At 40.6% G+C, this 19,423-nt stretch overlaps 1 protein-coding gene across 1 annotated transcript in view; it reads right to left on the reverse strand.

Annotated features, from left to right (window-relative positions):
- rgs7a (regulator of G protein signaling 7a) overlaps positions 1–19,423 on the reverse strand; it is a 139,442-nt gene that overhangs the window by 41,551 nt on the left and 78,468 nt on the right. Inside the window, exons 5-6 of the mRNA XM_062059115.1 lie at positions 10,667–10,773; positions 6,628–6,679 (exon numbers count right to left, since the gene is read on the reverse strand). Of these exons, the coding sequence (XP_061915099.1) occupies positions 6,628–6,679; positions 10,667–10,773 (159 nt within the window). The remainder of the gene's footprint in view (positions 1–6,627; positions 6,680–10,666; positions 10,774–19,423) is intronic.

Consider the following 19,423-nt stretch of genomic DNA (forward strand, 5'->3'; position numbering starts at 1 on the left):
GAGAGCGAGAGAGAGAGAGAGAGTGTGTTAGAGAGAGAGAGTATGTGTTAGAGAGAGAGTGTTGGAGAGAGAGTGTGTTAGAGAGTGTGTTAGAGAGAGAGCGAGAGAGAGAGAGAGTGTGTTAGAGAGAGAGTGTGTTAGAGAGTGTGTTAGAGAGAGAGTGTTAGAGAGAGAGTGTGTTAGAGAGTGTGTTAGAGAGAGAGCGAGAGAGAGAGAGAGTGTGTTAGAGAGAGAGAGTATGTGTTAGAGAGAGAGTGTTAGAGAGAGAGTGTGTTAGAGAGTGTGTTAAAGAGAGAGTGTGTTAGAGAGAGAGTGTGTTAGAGAGTGTGTTAGAGAGAGAGTGTTAGAGAGAGAGTGTGTTAGAGAGTGTGTTAGACAGAGAGTGTTAGAGAGAGAGTGTGTTAGAGAGTGTGTTAGAGAGAGAGCGAGAGAGAGAGAGAGTGTGTTAGAGAGAGAGAGTATGTGTTAGAGAGAGAGTGTTAGAGAGAGAGTGTGTTACAGAGTGTGTTAGAGAGAGAGCGAGAGAGAGAGAGTGTGTTAGAGAGAGAGAGTATGTGTTAGAGAGAGAGTGTTAGAGAGAGAGTGTGTTAGAGAGTGTGTTAGAGAGAGAGCGAGAGAGAGAGAGAGAGTGTGTTAGAGAGAGAGAGAGTATGTGTTAGAGAGAGTGTGTTAGAGAGAGAGTGTGTTAGAGAGTGTGTTAGAGAGAGAGCGAGAGAGAGAGAGACTATTCCTGCACTATTTGTACTATACGGACATCTGTACATAGATCTACCCACAAACAGAGCATATACGTTCAAATACACTTGGAAAACTGCTGCTATTTTTAAGCCATCTTTACTTGAATGTATACATATATGCATCTTTATTTAAACGTTTTGCACAACTCTATAGTTTATCTTATTTTATTACTATAATGTTATATTTTAATTAGTCTTAACATTTTTAAAGTTGCAATGTGACACAGCTCTGTTCACACAGCTCTTTAGTATAGTAGACCTATATTTTAATTGTACATAGTTTTAATTTCAATTTCAATAGGTGCTTAAGTTTGATACATTTTAATTGTTTTGATCCTTACTTGAATGTATACATATGCATCTTTATTTAAATGTTTTGCACAACTCTATAGTTTACCTTATTTTATTACTTTTTATTATTATAATCTTATATTTTAAATTAGTCTTAACATTTTTTTAAAGCTGTAATGTGACACAGCTCTGTTCACACACATCTTTAGTATAGTAGACCTATATTTTAATTGTACATACTTTTAATTTCAATAGGTGCTTAAGTTTGATACATTTTAATTGTTTTGATTGATTGTTTTAATGCTGGCTTTGGCAATGTAAACGTTTGTTTCCCATGTCAATAAAGCCCCTTTGAATTGAAATTGAAATTGAGAGAGTGTGTGTTAGAGAGAGTGTGTGTTAGAGAGAGAGCGAGAGAGAGAGAGAGAGTGTTAGAGAGAGAGAATGTGTGTTAGAGAGAGAGAGAGAGAGAGAGAGACTATTCCTGCACTATTTGTACTATACGGACATCTGTACATAGATCTACCCACAAACAGAGCATATACGTTCAAATACACTTGGAAAACTGCTGCTATTTTTAAGCCATCTTTACTTGAATGTATACATATATGCATCTTTATTTAAACGTTTTGCACAACTCTATAGTTTATCTTATTTTATTACTATAATGTTATATTTTAATTAGTCTTAACATTTTTAAAGTTGCAATGTGACACAGCTCTGTTCACACAGCTCTTTAGTATAGTAGACCTATATTTTAATTGTACATAGTTTTAATTTCAATTTCAATAGGTGCTTAAGTTTGATACATTTTAATTGTTTTGATCCTTACTTGAATGTATACATATGCATCTTTATTTAAATGTTTTGCACAACTCTATAGTTTACCTTATTTTATTACTTTTTATTATTATAATCTTATATTTTAAATTAGTCTTAACATTTTTTAAAGCTGTAATGTGACACAGCTCTGTTCACACACATCTTTAGTATAGTAGACCTATATTTTTATTGTACATACTTTTAATTTCAATAGGTGCTTAAGTTTGATACATTTTAATTGTTTTGATTGATTGTTTTAATGCTGGCTTTGGCAATGTAAACGTTTGTTTCCCATGTCAATAAAGCCCCTTTGAATTGAATTGAATTGAATTGAGTGTTACAGAGAGAGAGAGAGAGAGTGTGTGTTACAGAGAGAGAGAGAGTGTGTTACAGAGAGAGAGAGAGAGAGTGTGTTGCAGAGAGAGAGAGAGAGAAAGTGTTTTAGAGAGAGAGAGAAAGAAAGAGAGAGAGTGAGAGAGAGAGAGAGAGAGTGAGAGAGAGAGAGAGAGAGAGAGAGAGAGAGAGAGAGAGAGAGAGAGAGAGAGAGAGAGAGAGAGAGAGAGAGAGAGAGAGAGCGAGCGATAAGTGGCCCGACTCATTTAATCCTCTCAACTGCACATTTAAACTGACCTGTAAATCACACTGACTGACTGTGTGTGTGTGTGTGTGTGTGTGTGTGTGTGTGTGTGTGTGTGTGTGTGTGTGTGTGTGTGTGTGTGTGTGTGTGTGTGTGTGTGTGTGTGTGTGTGTGTGTGTGTGTGTGTGTGTGTGTGTGTGTGTGTGTGTGTGTGACTAACCATTAGACCGTCATTAAGACATTAGGCTGCTTTTTATTCATTACCACTGAGCTGCTACATCTGAACTTTGTCTCACTCTGACCTGCTTCCTCTTCTAATTCTATGACTGTAAACAACACTCTTCTAATTCTATGACTGTAAACAACACTCTTCTATGTTGCTCCAAAACCTGCACGTACAAACCCCGTTTCCATATGAGTTGGGAAATGGTGTTAGATGTAAATATAAACAGAATACAATGATTTGCAAATCCTTTTCAAGCCATATTCAGTTGAATATGCTACAAAGACAACATATTTCATGTTCAAACTCATAAACTTGATTTTTTTTTTGGCAAATAATAATGAACTTAGAATTTCATGGTTGCAACACGTGCCAAAGTAGTTGGGAAAGGGCATGTTCACCACTGTGTTACATGGCCTTTCCTTTTAACAACACTCAGTAAAGGTTTGGGAAGTGAGGAGACACATTTTTGAAGTGAAATTTTTTCCCATTCTTGCTTGATGTACAGCTTAAGTTGTTCAACAGTCTCCCTTCTCATATTTTAGGTGCCACACATTTTCAATGTCTGGACTACAGGCAGGCCAGTCTAGTACCCGCACTCTTTTACTATGAAGCCACGTTGATGTAACACGTGGCTTGGCATTGTCTTGCTGAAATAAGCAGGGGCGTCCATGGTAACGTTGCTTGGATGGCAACATATGTTGCTCCAAAAGCTGTATGTACCTTTCAGCATTAATGGTGCCTTCACAGATGTGTAAGTTACCCATGTCTTGGCCACTAATACACCCCCATACCATCACACATGCTGCCTTTTACACTTTGCGCCTAGAACAATCCGGATGGTTCTTTTCCTCTTTGGTCCGGAGGACACCATGTCCACAGTTTCCAAAAACAATTTGAAATGTGGACTCGTCAGACCACAGAACACTTTTCCACTTTGTATCAGTCCATCTTAGATGAGCTCGGGCCCAGCGAAGCCGACTGTGTTTCTGGGTGTTGTTGATAAACGGTTTTTGCCTTGCATAGGAGAGTTTTAACTTGCACTTACAGATGTAGCGACCAACTGTAGTTACTGACAGTGGTTTTCTGAAGTGTTCCTGAGCCCATGTGGTGATATCCTTTACACACTGATGTGGCTTGTTGATGCAGTACAGCCTGAGGGATGGAAGGTCACGGGCTTAGCTGCTTATGTGCAGTGATTTCTCCACATTCTCTCAACCCTTTGATGATATTACGGAGCGTAGATGGTGAAATCCCTAAATTCCTTGCAATAGCTGCTTGAGAAAGGTTTTTCTTAAACTGTTCAACAATTTGCTCAGGCATTTGTTGACAAAGTGGTGACCCTCGCCCCGTCCTTGTTTGGGAATGACTGAGCATTTCATGGAATCTACTTTTATACCCAATCATGGCACCCACCTGTTCCCAATTAGCCTGTTCACCTGTGGGATGTTCCAAATAAGTCTTTGATGAGCATTCCTCAAACGTTCTCACTCTTTTTTGCCACTTGTGCCAGCTTTTTTTGAAACATGTTGCAGGCATCAAATTCCAAAATGAGCTAATATTTGCAAAAAATAACAACGTTTACCAGTTGGAACGTTTAAAGGCCTACTGAAATGATTTTTTTAAATTTAAACGGGGATAGCAGATCCATTCTATGTGTCATACTTGATCATTTCGCGATATTGCCATATTTTTGCTGAAAGGATTTAGTAGAGAAAATCGACGATAAAGTTTGCAACTTTTGCTCGCTGATAAAAGAAAACCCTTGCCCCTACCAGAAGTAGCGTGACGTCACAAGCGGTAGTGCTGCTCACAATTCCCCGTTGTTTACAATGGAGCGAGAGATATTCGGAGCGAGAAAGCGACGATTACCCCATTAATTTGAGCGAGGATGAAAGATTCGTGGATGAGGAACGTTACAGTGACGGACTAGAATGCAGTTCAAGAGATATCTTTTTTCGCTCTGACCGTAACTTAGGTACAAGCTGGCTCTTTGGAATCCACACTCTCTCCTTTTTCTATTGTGGATCACGGATTTGTATTTTAAACCACCTGGGATACTATATCCTCTTGAAAATGAGAGTCGAGAAGGCGAAATGGACATTCACAGTGACTTTTATCTCCACGACAATACATCGACGAAGCTCTTTAGCATGAGCTAACATGATAGCATCTGTCTCAAATGCAGATGGAAACAAAATAAATAAATCCCTGACCGGAAGGATAGACAGAAGATCAACAATACTACTATCAGGAGACACCAAACCAAACACTGGACGTGTAAATACACGGTTAATGCTGTGCCGCCTGTCGAAGCCTAGCAATGCTGTTGATAACAACGCTAACTTAGCAACAGGACCTCGTCAGAGCTATGATAAAAACATTAGCGCTCCACCTACGCCAGCCAGCCCTCATCTGCTCATCAACACCCGTGCTCACCTGCGTTCCAGCGATCGCCGATGCGGTCGGCGGCCCGGAGACGTAGGAAGTCAAGGTGAGGTCGCGGGCGCTAGCGTCTGCTAGACAACAAAGTCCTCCTTGTTGTGTTGCTGCAGCCAGCCGCTAATACACCGATCCCACCTACAACGTTCTTCTTTGCAGCCTCCATTGTTCATTAAACAAAGTGCAAAAGATTCACCAACACCGATGTCCAGAATACTGTGGAATTTTGTCGAAGAAAACAGAGTGTCCAATAGGGTCCAAACACTTCCGTGGACCTCGCGACGTCACGCGCATACGTCATCCTCCAAAGACGTTTTGAACCGGAAGTTTAGCGGGAAATGTAAAATGTCACTTTATAAGTTAACCCGGCCGTATTGGCATGTGTTGCAATGTTAAGATGTCATCATTGATATATAAACTATCAGACTGCGTGGTCGCTAGTAGTGGCTTTCAGTAGGCCTTTAATATCTTGTCTTTGCAGTCAATTCAATTGAATATAAGTTGAAAAGGATTTGTTGTATTCTCTTTTTATTTACCATTTACACAACGTGACAACTTCACTGCTTTTGTATGTATATGTGTATGTATATATGTATATGTATATATGCATGTATATGTATATATGTAGAGTATATATGTGTATGTATAAATATAAATGTATGTATATGTGTATATATATTTGTATATATATATATATATATATATATATATATATATATATATATATATATATATATATATATATATATATATATATATATATATATATATATATATATATATATATATATATATATATATATATATATATATATATATATATATATATATATATATGTGTATTTATATATGTATGTACACTACCGTTCAAAAGTTTGGGGTCACATTGAAATGTCCTTATTTTTGAAGGAAAAGCACTGTACTTTTCAATGAAGATAACTTTAAGCTAGTCTTGACTTTAAAGAAATACACTCTATACATTGCTAATGTGGTAAATGACTATTCTAGCTGCAAATGTCTGGTTTTTGGTGCAATATCTACATAGGTGTATAGAGGCCCATTTCCAGCAACTATCACTCCAGTGTTCTAATGGTACAATGTGTTTGCTCATTGGCTCAGAAGGCTAATTGATGATTAGAAAACCCTTGTGCAATCATGTTCACACATCTGAAAACAGTTCAGCTCGTTACAGAAGCTACAAAACTGACCTTCTTTTGAGCAGATTGAGTTTCTGGAGCATCACATTTGTGGGGTCAATTAAACGTTCAAAATGGCCAGAAAAAGAGAACTTTCATCTGAAACTCGACAGTCTATTCTTGTTCTTAGAAATGAAGGCTATTCCACAAAATTGTTTGGGTGACCCCAAACTTTTGAACGGTAGTGTATATATATATATGTATGTTTCCATAAATGTGTCAATCTATCAAAAGAAATGGACCACCAAGAAATGTCCACTCTAGAGGACGCTGGTTCTAATGAGAATATATAATGGAATATAGTAAACGACATGTCAATGGTGTTTATCATGTGCTCACCATAGTCTGTGTTTTCTGGTTCCCAGCAGTTGGAGGGCCAGAAGTATGGAGTCTGCAGGCAGAAACATGGTTCAAAAAAGAAAGCAGGTAAAAGAAGGCCAACATCTCCATATGGTGTGTTCTTGTCATGTGAGGCCAGGCATAGTTGCATCTGTCACAATAAAACATTTGGTTTTCTAATCTGCTCACTAAAGCACATAATCTCCTTTCAGCACTCAGCCCGCTCGTGCATCTTGACTCTCTGCGGGCGACACCGAGCTCCACGTGAGAAACTCAATCTTGTGTGGATGGCCTTCAGCGTTCATTTCCACTGATGAGACGTGTGTGTTGTAGGAGGAGCTAACATGGCTACAATCCTGCCATTGATGTGTGTTTTATATGACACACACACACACACTTCTCCTCACACTCTCCATCTTGTTCTGCACACTGCACCGCAACTATTGTAGTGGAATTCATGTCCCTTTTACCTTTCTATTTTGTTTGTTGAGCCAGGTCGGAATGCATTAGGGTCGCCCTGACATTGTACATGTTACCTTGATTGTTTGTTATGCTGGCCTTTGACCCACCAGGAAGTGTATAAGTAACCAAGCTTTCTTTGATTCCTGCACGAGGGCGCATCATCCAACGTCTCCGGAGACACTTTCTGTATTCATGGCAACCCAATCCAACCTTGTACCATTTCATTATGAGGGAATACAACTCTGGTGATAACTTCTCTTTTCTTCCTGTTTAAGATTTGGACTTCCCACTACACTATCACAATCCCCAAATAACAGGTGCTAAATAGCGTGAAGTCTGCACACATTATTAGTGGCTGTGCTGCGGGTGATCTACTAAGACCGCACACACTATTAGTGGCTGTGCTGCGGGTGATCTACTAAGACCGCACACACTATTAGTGGCTGTGCTGCGGGTGATCTACTAAGACCGCACACACTATTATTGGCTGTGCTGCGGGTGATCTACTAAGACCGCACACACTCTTAGTGGCTGTGCTGCGGGTGATCTACTAAGACCGCACACACTATTAGTGGCTGTGCTGCGGGTGATCTACTAAGACCGCACACACTCTTAGTGGCTGTGCTGCGGGTGATCTACTAAGACCGCACACACTATTAGTGGCTGTGCTGCGGGTGATCTACTAAGACTGCACACACTATTAGTGGCTGTGCTGCGGGTGATCTACTAAGACTGCACACATTATTAGTGGCTGTGCTGCGGGTGATCTACTAAGACCGCACACACTATTAGTGGCTGTGCTGCGGGTGATCTACTAAGACCGCACACACTCTTAGTGGCTGTGCTGCGGGTGATCTACTAAGACCGCACACACTATTAGTGGCTGTGCTGCGGGTGATCTACTAAGACCGCACACACTCTTAGTGGCTGTGCTGCGGGTGATCTACTAAGACCGCACACACTATTAGTGGCTGTGCTGCGGGTGATCTACTAAGACTGCACACACTATTAGTGGCTGTGCTGCGGGTGATCTACTAAGACTGCACACATTATTAGTGGCTGTGCTGCGGGTGATGTACTAAGACCGCACACACTATTAGTGGCTGTGCTGCGGGTGATCTACTAAGACCGCACACACTATTAGTGGCTGTGCTGCGGGTGATGTACTAAGACCGCACACACTATTAGTGGCTGTGCTGCGGGTGATCTACTAAGACCGCACACACTATTAGTGGCTGTGCTGCGGGTGATCTACTAAGACCGCACACACTATTAGTGGCTGTGCTGCGGGTGATCTACTAAGACCGCACACACTATTAGTGGCTGTGCTGCGGGTGATCTACTAAGACCGCACACACTATTAGTGGCTGTGATGCGGGTGATCTACTAAGACCGCACACACTATTAGTGGCTGTGCTGCGGGTGATCTACTAAGACCGCACACACTATTAGTGGCTGTGCTGCGGGTGATCTACTAAGACCGCACACACTATTAGTGGCTGTGCTGCGGGTGATCTACTAAGACCGGACACACTATTAGTGGCTGTGCTGCGGGTGATCTACTAAGACCGCACACACTATTAGTGGCTGTGCTGCGGGTGATCTACTAAGACTGCACACACTATTAGTGGCTGTGCTGCGGGTGATCTACTAAGACCGCACACACTATTAGTGGCTGTGCTGCGGGTGATCTACTAAGACCGCACACACTATTAGTGGCTGTGCTGCGGGTGATCTACTAAGACCGCACACACTATTAGTGGCTGTGCTGCGGGTGATCTACTAAGACCGCACACACTATTAGTGGCTGTGCTGCGGGTGATCTACTAAGACCGCACACACTATTAGTGGCTGTGCTGCGGGTGATCTACTAAGACCGCACACACTATTAGTGGCTGTGCTGCGGGTGATCTGCTAAGACCGCACACACTATTAGTGGCTGTGCTGCGGGTGATCTACTAAGACCGCACACACTCTTAGTGGCTGTGCTGCGGGTGATCTACTAAGACCGCACACACTATTAGTGGCTGTGCTGCGGGTGATCTACTAAGACCGCACACACTATTAGTGGCTGTGCTGCGGGTGATCTACTAAGACCGCACACACTATTAGTGGCTGTGCTGCGGGTGATCTAAAGTTCAAGTTAAAGTACCAATGATTGTCACACACACACACACGAGGTGTGGCGAAATTATTCTCTGCATTTGACCCATCACCCTTGATCACCCCCTGGTAGGTGAGGGGAGCAGTGAGCAGCAGCGGTGGTGGCCGCACCCGGGAATCCTTTTTGGTGATTTAACCCCCAATTCCAAGCCTTGATGCTGAGTGCCAAGCAGGGAGGTAATGGCTCCCATTTTTATAGTCTTTGGTATGACTCGGCCGGGGTTTGAACTCACAACCTACCCATCTCAGGGCGGACACTCTAAGGCTTAAAAACCCTTCTTTTTAAAAAAGCCTTTTTTTTTTAGATATATGTGTGCTAGTTCTATTAGGCTATAACTATAAGTAGTTATATATTATTATTATTATTATTATTAGTTATTATAATTATATAATGATTATTATTATTATTAGTTATTATTTGATATCATTTATTATATAATTTGATAATTATAATAATTCTTCAATTCAATAATTATAATGATAATCCTTTAATTCGTAATTATTCTTCCTGAATTCTTCAATTCCTGACAGAATTCTTCCTGAATTACTTTTTAATTCTTTAATGAATAATTTTAATGATAACTCTAATAAATAATAATAATTTGATAGAATTTATTAAATCAAATAATAATAATTATAATAATAATAATAATATTATTATTATAATTAGTTATACTTATAACTAATTATAATAATATAATAGGTTTTTATATATATAATATATATATTCCTTATGTATATTATAATAAATATAACTATAACTAGTTATAGTTATAGTTATTGTTATTATTAGTTATTATAATTATAATTTTATAATTATTATTATTATTAGTTATTATTTGATATACATTATTATATAATTTGATAATTAATTAATTAATTCTTCATTATTATTCCTGAATTCTTCAATTCCTGACAGAATTGCTACTGCGACATCTAGTGGACACATTCAGAACAGCAGTTTCAGCCCATTTTCATACTTCGCTAACTCATCTCGCGGGCTCGTTGGCGGGCAATTTGGACACCCCTGCTTTAGTAGAGCAGGCCCTCAAAGTCCATCCACAAATGTAGAGAGATTTGTTTAATTGTGTTTTGTATTGTTGTGCAAGATGTTGCACGTCTGGAGTGTGCAGTATTTGTATTGTCGTGTAAGATGTTGCACGTCTGGAGTGTGCAGTATTTGTATTGTCGTGTAAGATGTTGCACGTCTGGAGTGTGCAGTATTTGTATTGTCGTATAAGATGTCGCACGTCTGGAGTGTGCAGTAAAAGATGGTGGTGTATAATGACCTCGGTGGCATTAAGGCATCAGAGTGTCAAGATGATTCTAGTATGTTGCTAACACCGGCAATGACTTGTTTGGATGATCAGATCCATTAGGAATGACAAACTGTAGAAGCTCAGCAGGAACTTACCTGAAACCTGTAGAAAGTGCCGTCATCTTTGAGAGTGAGGACATGGTCCGAGATGGGGAAGAAGTATCCGTGTGCGGCCATCAGCGTTCCGAGGTGAAGGGCCTCGACTGGAAGGGGAAGAGCAACACCCGAGTGAATCAGCGTGGTTTAGTCATTGCTGGTTTTAGGAGCAGAGGAGCATGTTGGGCAGCGCACACACACAGAGTACTTACAAGCAGACACAGCGTGTAGACAGAAAAGGGAGAATGGACGCATTTTGGTGTAAAAAGTCAAGATAAAGGTGAAGTTATAACACTGAAACACCCTCAGGAAGAGCTGCTTTAACACATGGCTAGCTAGCTAGCAGCTAACATCCATCTGCAGTGTTTTAGCTCTTTCCAAATCACTAATCCTGGTCTCCATGGTGACAAATAAAGTAAGTTTCTTACAAGTAGCATTATCACTGGAGGACGAGGAATAGCTAAACATGCTTCACTACACACCGTAGGAGGATACAATAGCTCACCGCTAACAAAAGCTAGCGCTCCTCAATGTAAACAAACGCCATGGGTGGATCTACACCTGACATCCACTGTAATTATACCAAGTACAAGAGCATATCTAATCAATACTACTATGATTTTTTTTTTTTTTAAATAGATAAAATAAAAATAAAAAATGTTTAAAAAACAATACTACTATGATTACATCGATATTTTTTATCATCACAAAATATTATTTTCCTTTTATTTAAAATGTATGTTATGTGTATAAAGTCAGTAAATATGTCCCTGGACACATGAGGACTTTGAATATGACCAATGTATGATCCTGTAACTACTTGGTATCAGATCGATACCTAAATGTGTGGTATCATCCAAAACTAATGTCAAGTATCAAAGAAGAGAAGAATAAGTGATTATTACATTTGAACAGAAGTGTAGATAGAACATGTTAAAAGAGAAAATAAGCAGATAATAACAGTAAATGAACAAGTGGATTAATGATCCATTTTTTACAGTTTGTCCCTCATAATGTGTACAAAATAATAGGTGTATAAATGACACAATATGTTACTGCATAATTAGGAGTCTTTGTTTGTTTACTTACTACTAAAAGACAAGTTGTCTAGTATGTTCAACATTTTATTGAAGGACTAAATGACAATAATAAACATATGTTTCATGTACACTAACATTGTTTGTTCCAATAAAGACAATAATGAAATTTTTTGTGGTCCCCTTTATTTAGAAAAGTATCAAAGTATCCAAAAGTATGGAAACACATTGTGGTAGCGGTACCAACATCTTGGTACTGGGACATGAGTAGACCATAGCAAGGACTGAAGACAGCAAGTCTGTGTTCATTGATGCTTTATTGACTTGTGGAATGTTTGTCAGAGTACTGTTGTGTCAGAGTCGTGTTGTGTCAATGTTTGTCAGAGTTGTGTTGTGTCAAAGTCGTGTTGTGTCAATGTTTGTCAGAGTTGTGTTGTGTCAGAGTCGTGTTGTGTCAATGTTTGTCAGAGTCCTGTTGTGTCAATGTTTGTTGTGTCAATGTTTGTTGTGTCAATGTTTGTCAGAGTCCTGTTGTGTCAGAGTCGTGTTGTGTCAATGTTTGTCAGAGTCCTGTTGTGTCAGAGTCGTGTTGTGTCAATGTTTTTCAGATTCCTGTTGTGTCAATGTTTGTTGTGTCAATGTTTGTTGTGTCAATGTTTGTCAGAGTCCTGTTGTGTCAGAGTCGTGTTGTGTCAATGTTTGTTGTGTCAATGTTTGTCAGAGTCGTGTTGTGTCAGAGTCGTGTTGTGTCAATGTTTGTCAGAGTCCTGTTGTGTCAATGTTTGTTGTGTCAATGTTTGTTGTGTCAATGTTTGTCAGAGTTGTGTTGTGTCAGAGTCGTGTTGTGTCAATGTTTGTCAGAGTCCTGTTGTGACAATGTTTGTTGTGTCAATGTTTGTTGTGTCAATGTTTGTCAGAGTCCTGTTGTGTCAGAGTCGTGTTGTGTCAATGTTTGTCAGAGTCCTGTTGTGTCAATGTTTGTTGTGTCAATGTTTGTTGTGTCAATGTTTGTCAGAGTCCTGTTGTGTCAGAGTCGTGTTGTGTCAATGTTGGTCAGAGTCCTGTTGTGTCAATGTTTGTTGTGTCAATGTTTGTCAGAGTCCTGTTGTGTCAGAGTCGTGTTGTGTCAATGTTTGTCAGAGTCGTGTTGTGTCAGAGTTGTGTTGTGTCAATGTTTGTCAGAGTCGTGTTGTGTCAGAGTCCTGTTGTGTCAATGTTTGTCAGAGTCCTGTTGTGTCAGAGTCGTGTTGTGTCAATGTTTGTCAGAGTCGTGTTGTGTCAGAGTCGTGTTGTGTCAATGTTTGTGAGAGTTCTGTTTTGTCAGAGTTGTGTTGTGTCAATGTTTGTCAGAGTCCTGTTGTGTCAGAGTCGTGTTGTGTCAATGTTTGTCAGAGTCGTGTTGTGTCAGAGTCGTGTTGTGTCAATGTTTGTCAGAGTTGTGTTGTGTCAATGTTTGTCAGAGTCGTGTTGTGTCAGAGTCGTGTTGTGTCAATGTTTGTCAGAGTCGTGTTGTGTCAATGTTTGTCAGAGTCGTGTTGTGTCAGAGTTGTGTTGCGTCAATGTTTGTCAGAGTCCTGTTGTGTCAGAGTCATGTTGTGTCAATGTTTGTCAGAGTCGTGTTGTGTCAATGTTTGTCAGAGTCGTGTTGTGTCAGAGTTGTGTTGCGTCAATGTTTGTCAGAGTCCTGTTGTGTCAGAGTCATGTTGTGTCAATGTTTGTCAGAGTCGTGTTGTGTCAATGTTTGTCAGAGTTTTGTTGTGTCAGAGTTGTGTTGTGTCTATGTTTGTCAGAGTCTTGTTGTGTCAGAGTCGTGTTGTGTCAATGTTTGTCAATGTTTGTTGTGTCAATGTTTGTTGTGTCAATGTTTGTCAGAGTTGTGTTGTGTCAGAGTCGTGTTGTGTCAGAGTTGTGTTGTGTCAATGTTTGTCAGAGTCCTCTTGTGTCAGAGTCGTGTTGTGTCAATGTTTGTCAGAGTCGTGTTGTGTCAGAGTCATGTTGTGTCAATGTTTGTCAGAGTTGTGTTGTGTCAGAGTCGTGTTGTGTCAATGTTTGTCAGAGTCGTGTTGTGTCAGAGTCGTGTTGTGTCAATGTCTGTCAGAGTCGTGTTGTGTCAGAGTTGTGTTGTGTCAATGTTTGTCAGAGTCGTGTTGTGTCAATGTTTGTCAGAGTTCTGTTGTGTCAGAGTTGCGTTGTGTCAATGTTTGTCAGAGTCCTGTTGTGTCAGAGTCGTGTTGTGTCAATGTTTGTCAGAGTCCTGCTGTGTCAGAGTCGTGTTGTGTCAATGTTTGTCAGATTCCTGCTGTGTCAGAGTCGTGTTGTGTCAATGTTTGTCAGAGTCGTGTTGTGTCAATGTTTGTTGTGTCAATGTTTGTTGTGTCAATGTTTGTTGTGTGAATGTTTGTTGTGTCAATGTTTGTCATAGTCCTGTGTTGTCAATGTTTGTTGTGTCAATGTTTGTTGTGTCAATGTTTGTTGTGTCAATGTTTGTCAGAGTCGTGTTGTGTCAATGTTTGTTGTGTCAATGTTTGTTGTGTCAATGTTTGTTGTGTCTATGTATATTGTGTCAATGTTTGTTGTGTCAATTTTTGTTGTGTCTATGTTTGTTGTCTCAATGTTTGTTGTGTCAATGTTTGTTGTGTCAATGTTTGTCAGAGTCGTGTTGTGTCAATGTTTGTTGTGTCAATGTTTGTTGTGTCAATGTTTGTTGTGTCAATGTTTGTTGTGTGAATGTTTGTTGTGTCAATGTTTGTTGTGTCAATGTTTTTTGTGTCAATGTTTGTCAGAGTCGTGTTGTGTCAATGTTTGTTGTGTCAATGTTTGTTGTGTCAATGTTTGTTGTGTCAATGTGTGTTGTGTGAATGTTTGTTGTGTCAATGTTTGTTGTGTCAATGTTTGTTGTGTTAATGTTTGTCAGAGTCGTGTTGTGTCAATGTTTGTTGTGTGAATGTTTGTTGTGTTAATGTTTGTCAGAGTCGTGTTGTGTCAATGTTTGTTGTGTCAATGTTTGTTGTGTCAATGTTTGTTGTGTCAATATTTGTCAGAGTCGTGTTGTGTCAATGTTTGTTGTGTCAATGTTTGTTGTGTCACTGTTTGTTGTGTGAATGTTTGTTGTGTCAATGTTTGTTGTGTCCATGTTTGTTGTGTCAATGTTTGTTGTGTGAATGTTTGTTGTGTCAATGTTTGTTGTGTGAATGTTTGTTGTGTGAATGTTTGTTGTGTGAATGTTTGTTGTGTCAATGTTTGTTGTGTGAATGTTTGTTGTGTGAATGTTTGTTGTGTGAATGTTTGTTGTGTCAATGTTTGTTGTGTCAATGTTTGTTGTGTGAATGTTTGTTGTGTGAATTTTTGTTGTGTCAATGTTTGTTGTGTCAATGTTTGTTCTGTCAATGTTTGTTGTGTCAATGTTTGTTGTGTCAATGTTTGTTGTGTCAATGTTTGTTGTGTCAATGTTTGTCAGAGTCCTGTTGTGTCAATGTTTGTTGTGTGAATGTTTGTTGTGTCAATGTTTGTTGTGTGAATGTTTGTTGTGTCAATGTTTGTTGTGTGAATGTTTGTTGTGTGAATGTTTTTTGTGTCAATGTTTGTTGTGTGAATGTTTGTTGTGTCAATGTTTGTTGTGTCAATGTTTGTCAGAGTCCTGTTGTGTCAATGTTTGTTGTGTCAATGTTTGTTGTGTCAATGTTTGTTATGTGAATGTTTGTTGTGTGAATGTTTGTTGTGTCAATGTTGTTGTGTCAATGTTTGTTGTGTCAATGTTTATTGTGTCAATGTTTGTCAGAGTCCTGTTGTGTCAATGTTTGTTGTGTGAATGTTTGTTGTGCGCTCGCTCCGCATTTGAAACATCACGTAATGACGAACACGTCATCGTCGCCGCCACAAACCCTTTGATGGCGTGGAGACCCATCAGTCAGGCTCGCCGCCTGTTTGTGTCATGATGCAATGCCATGGAAATGCCCCCCCCCCCCCCCCTCTACCTCAAAGAACTGCTCACCCCCAAATCCTCCGCTCCGGACAGGCCAACCTCCGAGGACAAAGCTCCCAACTATAGGAGACCGAGCTTTCTGCTCCGCTGCTCCCAGTCTGTGGAACGCTCTCCCTGACCATCTGAGGGCACCACAGACTGTGGATGCTTTTAAAAGTTAAGTTAAAGTTAAAGTAGCAATAATTTTCACACACACACACTAGGTGTGGTGAAATCTGTCCTTTGCATTTGACCCATCACCTTTGTTCACCCCCTGGGAGGTGAGGGGAGCAGTGGGCAGCAGCGGTGGCCGCGCCAGGGAATCATTTTTGGTGATTTAACCCCCAATTCCAAGCCTTGATGCTGAGTGCCAAGCAGGGAGGTAATGGCTCCCATTTTTATAGTCTTTGGTATGACTCGGCCGGGGTTTGAACTCACAACCTACCCATCTCAGGGCGGACACTCTAAGGCTTAAAAACCCTTCTTTTTAAAAAAGCCTTTTTTAGATATATGTGTGCTAGTTCTGTTAGGCTGTTCTAGTTTGTATTTTTTGTACTATTCATTTTACTTGTTGGGGTATTTGTGGTGCTAGCATTGTTGTTTTGTTTTTGTTTTTGTTTTTTTAAATGCACTGTTGCACTTTGAGCTTGTTTGCTCAAGGTAAAGTGCTTTTACAAATAAAATCTATTATTATTATTATGTGTCTGTCTGGTTCCTCTTCCCCAGGGCTATTCACCCGGCGGCCCCGGGGCCAAATCTGACAGCATATCGGCCCTCAGGTTCCTTTCAAAACTTGGGAGACTTGCAGCTCATTCCTAGAAAGACTAAAGTGCTGCTGAAGTCTTGTCATGTACATAACTGAGGTGTTCCTCAAGGCAGCGCTCTAAGTCCTCTCCTTTTTGATGTGACCAATGTGTTGCTGCAGCTTGTTCACTTCACATGTAGTCCTCTCTTCAACTTCTTTACTTGTACTAGCGGTGTTCCTCAAGGTTCCATGTTAGGTCCTCTCTTCAACTTCTTTACTTGTACTAGCGGTCTTCCTCAAGGTTCCATGTTAGGTCCTCTCTTCAACTTCTTTACTTGTACTAGCGGTGTTCCTCAAGGTTCCATGATAGGTCCTCTCTTCAACTTCTTTACTTGTACTAGCGGTGTTCCTCAAGGTTCCATGTTAGGTCCTCTCTTCAACTTCTTTACTTGTACTAGCGGTGTTCCTCAAGGTTCCATGTTAGGTCCTCTCTTCAACTTCTTTACTTGTACTAGCGGTGTTCCTCAAGGTTCCATGTTAGGTCCTCTCTTCAACTTCTTTACTTGTACTAGCGGTGTTCCTCAAGGTTCCATGTTAGGTCCTCTCTTCAACTTCTTTACTTGTACTAGCGGTGTTCCTCAAGGTTCCATGATAGGTCCTCTCTTCAACTTCTTTACTTGTACTAGCGGTGTTCCTCAAGGTTCCATGTTAGGTCCTCTCTTCAACTTCTTTACTTGTACTAGCGGTGTTCCTCAAGGTTCCATGTTAGGTCCTCTCTTCAACTTCTTTACTTGTACTAGCGGTGTTCCTCAAGGTTCCATGATAGGTCCTCTCTTCAACTTCTTTACTTGTACTAGCGGTGTTCCTCAAGGTTCCATGTTAGGTCCTCTCTTCAACCTCTTTACTTGTACTAGCGGTGTTCCTCAAGGTTCCATGTTAGGTCCTCTCTTCAACTTCTTTACTTGTACTAGCGGTGTACCTCAAGGTTCCATGTTAGGTCCTCTCTTCAACTTCTTTACTTGTACTAGCGGTGTTCCTCAAGGTTCCATGTTAGGTCCTCTCTTCAACTTATTTACTTGTACTAGCGGTGTTCCTCAAGGTTCCATGTTAGGTCCTCTCTTCAACTTCTTTACTTGTACTAGCGGTGTTCCTCAAGGTTCCATGTTAGGTCCTCCCTTCAACTTCTTTACTTGTACTAGCGGTGTTCCTCAAGGTTCCATGATAGGTCCTCTCTTCAACTTCTTTACTTGTACTAGCGGTGTTCCTCAAGGTTCCATGATAGGTCCTCTCTTCAACTTCTTTACTTGTACTAGCGGTGTTCCTCAAGGTTCCATGTTAGGTCCTCTCTTCAACCTCTTTACTTGTACTAGCGGTGTTCCTCAAGGTTCCATGATAGGTCCTCTCTTCAACTTCTTTACTTGTACTAGCGGTGTTCCTCAAGGTTCCATGATAGGTCCTCTCTTCAACTTCTTTACTTGTACTAGCGGTGTTCCTCAAGGTTCCATGTTAGGTCCTATCTTCAACTTCTTTACTTGTACTAGCGGTGTTCCTCAAGGTTCCATGATAGGTCCTCTCTTCAACTTCTTTACTTGTACTAGCGGTGTTCCTCAAGGTTCCATGTTAGGTCCTCTCTTCAACTTCTTTACTTGTACTAGCGGTGTTCCTCAAGGTTCCATGATAGGTCCTCTCTTCAAATTCTTTACTTGTACTAGCGGTGTTCCTCAAGGTTCCATGTTAGGTCCTCTCTTCAACCTCTTTACTTGTACTAGCGGTGTTCCTCAAGGTTCCATGTTAGGTCCTCTCTTCAACTTCTTTACTTGTACTAGCGGTGTTCCTCAAGGTTCCATGATAGGTCCTCTCTTCAACTTCTTTACTTGTACTAGCGGTGTTCCTCAAGGTTCCATGTTAGGTCCTCTCTTCAACTTCTTTACTTGTACTAGCGGTGTTCCTCAAGGTTCCATGATAGGTCCTCTCTTCAACTTCTTTACTTGTACTAGCGGTGTTCCTCAAGGTTCCATGTTAGGTCCTCTCTTCAACCTCTTTACTTGTACTAGCGGTGTTCCTCAAGGTTCCATGTTAGGTCCTCTCTTCAACTTCTTTACTTGTACTAGCGGTGTACCTCAAGGTTCCATGTTAGGTCCTCTCTTCAACTTCTTTACTTGTACTAGCGGTGTTCCTCAAGGTTCCATGTTAGGTCCTCTCTTCAACGTATTTACTTGTACTAGCGGTGTTCCTCAAGGTTCCATGTTAGGTCCTCTCTTCAACCTCTTTACTTGTACTAGCGGTGTTCCTCAAGGTTCCATGTTAGGTCCTCTCTTCAACGTATTTACTTGTACTAGCGGTGTTCCTCAAGGTTCCATGTTAGGTCCTCTCTTCAACCTCTTTACTTGTACTAGCGGTGTTCCTCAAGGTTCCATGTTAGGTCCTCTCTTCAACTTCTTTACTTGTACTAGCGGTGTTCCTCAAGGTTCCATGTTAGGTCCTCTCTTCAACCTCTTTACTTGTACTAGCGGTGTTCCTCAAGGTTCCATGTTAGGTCCTCTCTTCAACTTCTTTACTTGTACTAGCGGTGTTCCTCAAGGTTCCATGTTAGGTCCTCTCTTCAACCTCTTTACTTGTACTAGCGGTGTTCCTCAAGGTTCCATGTTAGGTCCTCTCTTCAACTTCTTTACTTGTACTAGCGATGCTCCTCAAGGTTCCATGTTAGGTCCTCTCTTCAACTTCTTTACTTGTACTAGCGGTGTTCCTCAAGGTTCCATGATAGGTCCTCTCTTCAACTTCTTTACTTGTACTAGCGGTGCTCCTCAAGGTTCCATGTTAGGTCCTCTCTTCAACTTCTTTACTTGTACTAGCGGTGTTCCTCAAGGTTCCATGATAGGTCCTCTCTTCAACTTCTTTACTTGTACTAGCGGTGTTCCTCAAGGTTCCATGTTAGGTCCTCTCTTCAACTTCTTTACTTGTACTAGCGGTGTTCCTCAAGGTTCCATGATAGGTCCTCTCTTCAACTTCTTTAC

This window comes from Entelurus aequoreus, linkage group LG09 (genome assembly GCF_033978785.1).
Source record: "Entelurus aequoreus isolate RoL-2023_Sb linkage group LG09, RoL_Eaeq_v1.1, whole genome shotgun sequence".
Taxonomy (NCBI): Eukaryota; Metazoa; Chordata; class Actinopteri; order Syngnathiformes; family Syngnathidae; genus Entelurus; species Entelurus aequoreus.